We start from the raw sequence: 10,861 nt of genomic DNA, 5'->3' as shown, positions 1-10,861 counted from the left end.
GTGTAGTAAGGAGTAAAGTCGTAACCGACGGTCTATATGCATGTGATGTTGCTCGAAGTCGAAAATAAAGTTGTTGCAAAGCAAAGTTTGGGTTTTGTAACATTGGGTGACTTGTGAAGTCACTGAATATCAAACCTCAATTAACGTTTACCATTTTACCAAAAAAACACTTAATTAAGACTACTGATTGATATATCTCTCCAATTTTGTCACTTATTTTTCTTTTGATTTTTAGCATACTATACAAATTTGTGATTGTTCCATTTAATGAAAAACTTACTATCATATACTCTCTCTCTCATAAACGTCTCATAAAGAATGATGTTTAGAAGCATTTACACATTTTAAGAAAACAATGATTATTGAGTTTAAATATATTTTTTCTTTGACGAAAGAGAGTATTATTTAATTTTAAACCAATAACAATTCAAAATTTTAAATATTTTCAATAATTATTTTTTTAAATTTACAAAACATCAATTTTTGTGAGACAAAAAAATATCCCAAAATATCAATTTTTGTGAGACAGAGGGAGTAAATTTTGTTGCACTCAGAAACTGCATCACAAATAAAGGTTACTGGAATTGATAAACTTACTAATTACGTTTGTTGAACAGAAAATAATTTTGGGCTTCTAAAACAGAGAATTTTATAGTTAATTTCATTATTAAATTGTAATATTTACGCGTTACATAAATTTTTAATTTATATATGCTATTTTTTTGTAAGATAATGGTATAAAAAAGCGAAGGTGTTTATAGATTATGTGTTTGTTTTACATCTTCCTATTGCTAAACGTGCATGGATGAATCAATTATGTATAATTGTTGAACCAACTAAACATTTTCTCGAAATCGAACAAACTTATAAAAAAAACGAAAAATCAGAAATACAAACCCGGGTCGGGTAAATTTCACCAGTCTTGGATTATTTTACACCCGACCCGGTTATAAACCCGTTTTAAAAGTCACGCGCTCGGGAACACCAGTACACCACGGGCCCACAATTCTATGCTGATACATTCCCTCAGTTTAATGATAGCGTTACCGTCACAGCGAAGCTACAACACACTACACCTTTTGGCTTTGATTCGATTAAAAAAAACCTCGCCGCTTATAAACGGAGTTTGTCCCCAAACAAAATAGCAAAAGCAGAAAAAAGAAGCCGCAGAAGTTAAAAACCCCCAAAATCGTACGACCATGACCACCGTCTCCTCCATTTCCGCCGCCGTAACAGAAGGCGGGAATGTTGCTACGCCGAGATGGAAGAAGAAGGGAAGAAATGGAAAGTTAAGGGTGATGTGTAGGCATGGCGGTAATATAGTTTCACTTCCGCAGACGAAATCGCCGCGCTACGTCGGCGGAGATACTCGAATCGTTGCCGTTCCTCCCTCCGCGGAAACGAGTTTCGATTCGCTTGTTAGCCACCTTAGGGTTACGCTGGGAATCTCATATCCTTTCAAGGTTAAATATCAGCTTCCTGATCAGGAACTAGATTCGCTTATCTCCGTCGAGACGGATGAGGATGTTCAGATCATGATGGAGGAACATGGATACCTCTTCTCCGAGTTTTCGATTCCTCAATCGCGAATCCGGTTGTTTATATTCCCATCGAAATCACAATCGAATGATGCTGGTGCGAGTCAGGGAGATTCGGCTCAGAGTAAAGCGGAGACTGATTTCGATTGGCTTGGAATCGAAGAGCCTAAGCCTGTTCTGCACGAGTCGACTCAACCGGTGCTTCAGCACCCAAAGACTGATACATGGTTCGTAGACGCGTTGACGAGCGCGGAGATGATGCAGACTGGGCGCAATAATAGTGAGAGTAGCGGAAGCGGAGATGGTAACGGCGGGATTTGTGGACAGGAGTCGATGATGCTCGAGACTCATTCGTCCTTTGGCTCAACATCATCCTCCGTTACTTCGACCAATTTGCCTCCGATCAAAAGCACTGGCGAGGACAACACAGTAAATTCGCAGGTCAAATTTGCGCCAGTAGAATCGGTGACAAGGTATTCTATGCTCTAGCTGCTTGATTACACTGTTTGATTGCTCTGTTGAATAGTTTTAGGTGTAAGCGTACTAAAAACTCTCACACAATTTGTTCATTTGTTGTCTGGGAAGAAATGAGCATGTGTGTTTTGAATTGTTTAGCCAATGGCACAGATGAATTTGGTAGTGTTGTATAACCAGGTTAAATGTGGGTGATATAAGCTATCTCTATGATCGGTGAATGAGTTCATTGGCTTAGGCAATCATTAGCTTGTCTTTTTTTACGATTGTGTAAGGACCTTGTGTTGTGGTAATTCCCAATTTGAAGAACATCTATGCGCCCGGGCTTATGTTATTCCTTGTGTGGTATTCAGCGACGGTTGTTATCTTCATAAGATGTAGTTATTCTAGTATTTGAAGTTGAGCTGTGTTCATAAGGGTTGTATGTTTTGCTATAGAAGCCACATGCCAATCCTGTCACATTTAGTTCAAATGCAATTTTGTAGCTGATAACCATATTCCTTTTGTTCTTGTTGTATGTATAGAGACAACACTGCAGTCACCCCAATCTCTTCTCACGAGCTACCGACACACTCACATGTTCTGGAGAACAAGTTGTCTTCAAACTTGTACGAGACTCCGCTTAACAAACCAGTTCCAATCCCATTTTCCGGGTATCCACCATTTATGAACCAAGCTCAACAACAACATATACAGGTCATTTACACTGGACATCCTTACATTGCCGGAAACTCACCTATGCCATTGCCTGCCACAGCATACCATCACACAAACCACACCCATTATCAGCTTCCGCCGCAGCCATACCCAATATACTACATTCCAGTCGAGCAGTACAGTTCGAGGTATGCTCAAGCACCGCCTGTGAATTCTGGCACGGTTTTAAACTCCCACCAAGTTGATTCCCCAGTGGTCCGCACCAGTAGCCCTCTAGCACCAGAGTTGTCCTCACATGTTTACCCTCCAGCCAAACCCGTTGATTCATCTGTACAAACATCAAGTGAAGCTGCGCCAAGTACTACTTGCAGAGATCCTTTCATCTACAACACTGACGTCGATGACAACGATATAACTCGTGCTCAGATTTACAAATCTCAGCCTCCAGCTCCTAAAGTGCCGTCGCAGTGTCAAACCAAGATGCTAACCGAAGCTTTGGGTCAGTTACACACCCACAATTCTTGAGAGAACTAAGAGTCCATACTCTTTTTTTTTTGGTCAAAGAATCCATACTCATGTTGCTGCACTTTCGGGTATTTGGTTTTACAGGTTTGTTTTGGTTCCCATACATATTATACATGCTTCTGCTTTTTGTCTCTTTCAGTCAAGGTGATCCTTGTTTCACTTTCTTTTTTACTCACTTTGTTGTAACAATGATTTTTTACGGTTTTTTTTTAATCTTTCCAAATACATTTTATAAAGAAATTAGTAATATCAATACTTTCAATTTTGTCCTCATGGTGGTTGATGAGAATTCATTGCTATTCAAAAGCTGAAGGTATTACGATGGTTTTATTGGTAATCTGCGTATCTCACATGTTTTTACAAGCAATTAGCAAAAAGACTAAACACTTTCTTTAGTTTTAAATTACTACTTATTTTCACTACAAAGAGCAACGGAAACGTCGACTTTTCTCGAACTTTAGAAATCGCCTAGGCACGCACACACGACGACGTTGATTTGACGTGAGCCGTCCACGTGTCCATATAGCTTACTGTTTAAACAATCTGGGTTCAACTAATCCACGGTGTACCATTACATTGTCGCACGTGATTCGTACCGTCACTCTTTTCCGGAGAGACTCATCGACGAGAACACCGACACGATCTGGTGAATCGAATCCGATCGCGCGTCAGATCGAAGTGTGAGAGTTTATTCTCTATCGGAATGCACAGAGACATTGGAACGAAGGAGGTGTTTCCTCTGATTGGGTTTTAGGGTTCCCGTGAAAGAAGAAGAAAACAAAACATGGACGCGGAGCGATCGTCGTTGTGCAACTTTTTTGTGAACTTCCTGATGGAGGAGAACTACCTCTTGACGGCGTTTGAGCTTCTTCACGAACTCCTCGATGATGGCCGCGATGCCCAAGCAATTCGTCTTAAGGAGTTCTTCTCTGATCCTTCCCGTTTCTCTCCTGATCAGATTTCTCGGTATAATTCAATTCGAGGTTCGCCAGTTCTTCGCATTGCGTTTGTATTCGCCTCTCATTGTTAATTTTTTCTGTTACTGAAATTGTCTGCTATATCGTCCCTCTTAGTGTGGTTGAGCTGCGTTACGTTTTAGAGATCTTTTTGGGATATGATAATTGGGTATCTTATTTGGTCTTACTTAATTCACAAAGCAGTTGAAAGTGTAAATGTTTGATCATGGACATGTTTTCAAAGTTGTGAAAAGCACAGGTGTCAAGAAAATGATTGAGAAATCGTGAGAATGTATCTGTTCTGCATGCAATTTGATGTTCTTCTCATAGTTTAAGTTTGAAAACAATCATACTTGAAGGGTGATTAGTCCGCTTGTTTTATGAACATGTCGTATCTTGTGTGGCATTCTGAGGTTTTTGGTTTAGCTTCAGGCTTTCTTAGACAATATGGTTGGTAGCATGGCTAGTAATTTTTACCCTGAAATACAGTTGCGGATCCACAAAGTTTGTTGGAGGAGAAAGAAGCATTAGCTGAGAAACTAGCTATCAGCGAATATGAATTTCGTCTAGCTCAAGAGGATATTACAAGATTGAAAACTGAAGGACAGAAGAAATCTGATCATATTGACAAGTCAAAAGGTAATCCATAACTCAATTATTTATTCTGCTCTTTCTCGTCTCATAGTCTTCTACTTCGATAAACGTATATGCATAGACACTCTGTTCATGTTTCGTGCCATGAAGTCGGTAGGGTTTCAGAAATTTCAGTGATGACCGACCGGTTAGGGAGTCTACTTTGACTAAAATCATAGTCTCAGAGTGCAGACACTTTAATGTATCTAGAAGTTCTCTCTGCAATAAGTATTTGCTAGTCTAGCTTTCAGTTCCTGTCTATAGGCCATCTCCTCTATTCTTTCATATTTCTCCATGGAGATTTATCTGCATAGGTTTACTTTATGCAAACAATCATTTATAATGCACTTTCCAGCATGGTAGCAACCTAATCACCAAACTATGTCCTGATACTGTTTGTTATATCTCAGAGTTGGACTCAGATGAGTTTGAAGACAACAGACCAGAGATTCAACGGAAAAAGAAAGATTTTTCCTTCACAGATATAGGGCCTTTGAAGAACAATGAACGTCAAGACTTAAACTGTGCAGTGAAAGAATATCTTCTTCTTGCAGGTTACAGGCTTACCGCTATGACATTTTATGAGGAGGTATATTAATATGTATATTATTTTTTTTGCGTACTACAACCCACCTAGTTCTTCTGTTTCTTTTTTTGGGTCTGATTGCCGCAAACGCCATTTTGGAATCTCGATTAGCTTTTTTTTGCTTTGTGCCTATTTTGTGGCCTCATTGCCTCTTCATCTAGGAAAGTTGTAATGAAGAATAACTAAAAAGTAACTGGAGCTTTCTAGTAGCTTATTTTAATTTTAGTTTTCCATTTTGGTAACTATTTTGTAACTCTCTATGGTGAAATTGTATAATTTCCTTTAGAGGCTGCTGATAGTGTCTTGTGTTTGGGCTTGAATTGATATATTTGTTAGGTTTTGGGTAAATATTTCAATTTAAGTTTCAGGTCTGAATTATCTCTAACTCCAAAAGGAGAAACAGAAGTGTCTGACCTGTTTGTCTGTGCTGGTATTGTGTTTAGAACAATTTTGTAAATATGATGTCTGTTCTGTTTATCTCAGGTGACAGACCAGAACTTGGACGTTTGGCAGGACAGTCCAGCACATGTGCCTGATGCCTTGCGCTATTATTACTATCAGTACCTCTCATCAACTTCAGAAGCAGCTGAGGTTATATCCTGAAAGCTTAACTTGCATGTTCATCAAATTGAACTGATGCTGTCAGAAATATCAATACCTGAAAACTTAGTTCTTTGACGTTATTGTCTTATACAAAATCAATTTCCCTCTCCTTTTCCCTCTGCATCTTTCCCCTAGTTATTATCTGAAACTTGATGTTATTTTGATTGCGGGATGATTATGTAGAATGGGAGCTTGCTTTAAGTGCAACTTTTTGTATTTGAGAATTATACCAACCATTTAAGTTGCACTTTGAGCATCTGCGAGAATAAAATCCACCAGAATGTTCCATATATATTTTGAATTTGAATAACTCATGGTTCGCAATTTTCTTGGATGCAGGAGAAAATAGCCATGCTTCAGGAGAATGATTCACTAAAAAAGGAGATCGAGAGGCTAAACAAAGAAAAGGATGGACTACTTAAGAGCAAAGAAGATTTCGAAGAGCAAATCAGTGCTTTTAACAAGTCTACAGAATCACTTCAGAAGGATCTGAGGGATAGAGAAAAGCAGGTAGTCATTTTTTATAGACTGGATATCTTGAAGAGAGAGGCTCATACATATCTGAAATGTAAATACCTGAAATGACACTGATAGTTTTCAGGTGCAAAGTTTGAAGCAATCCTCAGAGCATCAGAGGATGATCCTCAATGACTGTAGGGCTGAGATCACTTCTCTTAAAATGCATATTGAAGGGTCTCGTGCTGGTCAGTACATGTCAGCGAATGAAGGCGATCCTGTAAAATTACAATCCAAGGATAATGGCGAGGAACAGTTAAGCTCTCTACCAGAGGAAGTTGAGAAACCAATAGTAGAAAAGGATGGTGGTTTGGTTTATGAAAGTTCTATATCGGCTGAGAAAGGGCACATACAAACAGAAGACGATCTGGTGGTGGAATAAGTTAAGAATATAATAGCTGATCAAAGAGAGGTCACTGCAGAGGCCAGCAATAGTACTTTGCAGAACCAGAAAGAAGTCTCAAACTATTTGTTAAGTCCATCAAACGGAAGTTTTCCACCCGGAGACCTTGGAAGCATCTTGAAAGTGGATCCTGGGATTGGTCGTGGTTCTAACTCAAAATCAGACAAAGCAAATGGTGAAGCTGATTCTGAGGAAATGGCAAGTCTTGATCATGCTTTGGAATACTTGCTCTTATATCGTGACTGCCTGTTTTTTTTTTTACCTTTGCTAAATGATCTAATACAGTACTTTGAAAGAGCTCCTGTTTGGTCATCAGAAAAATTGGTAGAGGGCAATGTAGCTGTCTGCTTTCCTTTCGCTATACGTTGCTAATGTTGTGTCAACAAAATGTTAGATGGTTGTTTGAATATTCCTCTTTCCATTTGCAGGGTTTAGGAACTATTCAGATACTCGCTGATGCTTTGCCGAAGATTGTTCCATATGTTCTGATAAACCATCGAGAGGTTTGAGTTCTTTTCTCAATATTACCAGTCAGGACCAGTGGATGAAATATTAATTATTTGGTTTCTTTAACTGATAGGAACTTCTTCCCCTGATGATGTGTGCAATTGAGCGGCATCCAGTTAGCAGTACAAGAGACTCCTTGACTCATACATTGTTCAACCTGATCAAACGTCCAGATGAACAGCAGAGAAGGATTATAATGGATGTAGGTTATTGTATTACCTTTTAAGCTTTCATTGTGTATAATAAGACTTGTAAGGTTTTGAGCTTGAGGCGTTTTACTGTTTATCTCAGGCATGTGTTAGCCTATCGAGGAATGTTGGGGAAATGAGAACAGAGACAGAATTGCTTCCACAGTGCTGGGAACAGGTGAATGCTACTCTTGCGCACGCTTTGGACATTTTGTGTTATTTTCTTGATATGAGTGATTACATGCTGGTTGTCTATTTCAGATAAATCATACATATGAAGAACGCAGGCTGCTAGTTGCTCAATCATGTGGGGAGCTTGCAGAATATGTCCGCCCTGAGATACGCGACTCTCTCATTTTGTCTATTGTACAACAACTCATAGAAGATTCTGCTACCGTTGTTCGAGAGGCTGCCGCTCATAATCTGGCATTGCTGCTTCCACTCTTTCCAAACACAGACAAATATTTCAAGGTCAGCGTCACTAAATTTGTAGCTCCAAAACAGGCTGATTGCAGAATTCTAGGATATGGTGGTGTCTTTAGGTTGTCATGAGACAATAGCATAGACGTTTTGTTAATATCCATAAAACCATGCTACAACACTAGCTTTCTACTTGTTTATTAGGTCGAGGAGATGATGTTTCAGCTGATATGCGATCCATCTGGCCTGGTGGTTGAAACCACATTGAAAGAACTACTTCCTGCAGTGATAAAATGGGGTAACAGACTGGATCATATCTTGAGAGTTCTTCTCTCTCACACATTGAGCTCTGCTCAGGTATAGACTCAATACATTATCCATTTTAAGATATTAACTGCGAATGGTTGTTGGAATACCTCATTTTAAGTCCTTTTCATTGCAGCACTGCCCGCCCCTTTCTGGAGTTGAAGGGTCATTGGAGTCTCATCTACGAGTCTTAGGTGAACGTGAGCGATGGAACATTGATGTCCTGCTAAGAATGCTCATGGAGTTGCTTCCAGCTATACACCAGAAGTCAATGGCAACATGTCCTTTTTCCTCTATCTCAAAATCAGAGGAATCTGCCTTCTCTGTTTCTTTGCTTGAGACCTATGCCGAGTAAGCTTCTCAAACCCCTCAACTACTCTGGACAACAACAATTTCTTCTAGTTTCTGACATCTTCTTTTATATAATCGTACTACTTATCTGACTGGAATATCTGACCAGGGGACGTTCTGAGTGGCCTATGTTTGAATGGATGCACGTTGATTGCTTTGCTAACTTGTTGCAACTGGCATGCATGTTGCCCCAGAAGGAAGATCATTTGAGAAATCGGATAACAAAGGTAGAAATTGTGTTGGAAACTGTTCTCTTATTTTCTATTGATCTTAGGAGTAATTACATTAATCGTTAAAAACCCTCCGTGCTGGTTTCCAGTTTCTCTTGGCTGTGTCTGAACTTTTTGGAAGTTCCTACCTAGCTCACATTGAGTTACCTGTATTTTTGGTGGCTGTTGGAGATGATGAGGCGGATCTTCAATTCTTACCTTCTGCAATCCATCCAAGGATAAAAGGTTACTTAATTGCTGGATAGAAAGCGACAGAAAATTTCCTGAAAAGAGGATTTGACATTGATTCTTGTTTCCTTTCTTCAGGCCTGAAACCAAGAACTGCTGTAGCCAATAGACTTGCCACTCTTTGTATTCTACCGCTTCTTTTGGCAGGAGTTCTTGGTGCACCAAGTAAACACGACGAATTAACTATCTTCTTACGACAACACTTAGTCGAGAGTAAAACAAAAGAAAACCAGTCATCGAAGCACAATAACGAAGTTTTGGATGCAGTTCGCTTCCTTTGGTGCGTGCTCTAAAGCTTCCACTGTTAATTATGTTTTCCTGGAACTTCTTATTCTTACTAATGTAGACCACCTCTTACAGCACATTTCCGGAACACCATAGCATGATATTCGGGATTTTGTGGGAAATGGTCGTGGATTCCACTGCAGAACTCAAAATCAACGCTGCTAAGTTGTTGAAGACTATTGTAAGCTTCTCAACAACAAGCACGCACACACAAACTTTCACCTTTTTCCCCAAGTTTTTTTTTTACCGAAGATTTGTTATATACTTGCACAGGTTCCATATATCGACGCCAAAGTAGCTTCTGCCAATGTGTTACCAGCCTTGATCACTCTTGGCTCAGACCAGAACCTGAATGTGAAGTACGCAAGCATAGATGCATTTGGATCTGTAGCACAACATTTCAAAGTCGACATGGTAATAATGCATAATAAAATTTTCGAATTACTTGAAGGCATAATAAAATTCTCCAATTACTTTTATGTGCTAATTAAATTTGTGTATGATGCAGATTGTTGATAAAATCCTAGTCCAGATGGATGCTTTTCTCGAAGATGGTTCTCATGAGGCTATAATCGCAGTCATTCGTGCACTCTTAGTTGCTATTCCTCACACAACAGAACGGCTTCGAGATTATCTTTTGTCCAAGATTTTACAACTCTCAGCAAGTCCAAGCTCTTCAACAGATGTAAATCGTCGCCGAGAAAGAGCTAACGCGTTCTGTGAAGCCATTCGTGCATTCGATGCAACCGGTAAGAGTACCAAAACCAAAACTTTCTTCTTCTTTTTCATACATGTTTGAGTGTTCAAAGGTTAACTCGTTTATGTTTTGAAACATGTTTCTGAAGATCTGTCTCAAACAAGTGTCCGAGAATACCTCCTTCCGGCGATACAAAACCTACTGAAAGATCCAGACGCGCTAGATCCAGCTCACAAAGAAGCGTTAGAGATCATAATGAAGGAGAGATCAGGTGGGACATTTGAAGCAATCAGTAAAGCTATGGGTGCTCATTTGGGGATTGCATCATCTGTGACAAGCTTGTTTGGAGAAGGTGGCTTGTTGGGGAAAAAAGAAGCAATGGAAACCACTGCGATTGCACCGTCATCACCAACACTTCAAGGACCTGAGTCACCAAAGGTTACGGCTGCTGCTACTGAAGACACGAGATTCAGACGTATCATGAAAGGCAACTTCACTGAGATGCTAAGGAGTAAAGCCAAGAACCAAGATGAGACACAGCCACAAAATCACTAAATATAACCAGGTTTTTTTTCATTAAATGCTTCTATTGCATAGATTCTTAATACAAGAGTAATAAAATCATGTTTTTGGGTTCTTTGGCTCGCTGAAAATATATATATATATATTTTTAATGTTATTCTCTCTTTTACCATTTTGTTTTACTTAGGAAGAAGACAAATATATTTTTTTTAAAGAATAGCTAGAGAGCCAAGGCA

General features: G+C 39.3%; 2 protein-coding genes across 2 annotated transcripts; both read left to right on the top strand.

Moving 5' to 3' along the window:
• Window positions 1-991: 991 nt before the first annotated feature.
• LOC104735646 (protein PAL OF QUIRKY) lies at window positions 992-3,467 on the top strand. Its single transcript, XM_010455477.3, has 2 exons — window positions 992-2,011; window positions 2,537-3,467. The coding sequence occupies exons 1-2, from the start codon at window positions 1,200-1,202 to the stop codon at window positions 3,192-3,194; spliced, it is 1,470 nt and encodes a 489-aa protein (XP_010453779.1). The 5' UTR covers window positions 992-1,199; the 3' UTR covers window positions 3,195-3,467.
• A 160-nt stretch (window positions 3,468-3,627) lies between these two features.
• On the top strand, window positions 3,628-10,797 carry LOC104735645 (uncharacterized). Its single transcript, XM_010455475.3, is given in 19 exon segments — window positions 3,628-4,177; window positions 4,640-4,789; window positions 5,194-5,372; window positions 5,853-5,960; window positions 6,312-6,482; window positions 6,574-7,089; window positions 7,320-7,394; window positions 7,472-7,600; window positions 7,690-7,764; window positions 7,848-8,057; window positions 8,211-8,363; window positions 8,449-8,663; window positions 8,773-8,890; window positions 8,983-9,118; window positions 9,200-9,401; window positions 9,482-9,587; window positions 9,680-9,820; window positions 9,915-10,155; window positions 10,252-10,797. Coding segments are annotated over 19 exon segments (3,531 nt in total). The 5' UTR covers window positions 3,628-3,978; the 3' UTR covers window positions 10,659-10,797.
• The last annotated feature ends 64 nt before the right edge of the window (window positions 10,798-10,861 follow it).

The sequence above is a fragment of the Camelina sativa genome, chromosome 13 (assembly GCF_030686135.1).
Source record: "Camelina sativa cultivar CO46 ecotype springtype chromosome 13, ASM3068613v1".
Lineage (NCBI taxonomy): Eukaryota > Viridiplantae > Streptophyta > Magnoliopsida > Brassicales > Brassicaceae > Camelina > Camelina sativa.
This window is presented reverse-complemented; position numbering and strand designations above follow the sequence as displayed.

Coding starts and splice junctions, on each gene's coding strand:
- LOC104735646 (XM_010455477.3), top strand. CDS start 1,200: ATGACCACCGTCTCCTCCATTTCCGCCGCCGTAACAGAAGGCGGGAAT. Junction 2,012..2,536: donor CCAGTAGAATCGGTGACAAG/GTATTCTATGCT, acceptor TTGTATGTATAG/AGACAACACTGCAGTCACCC.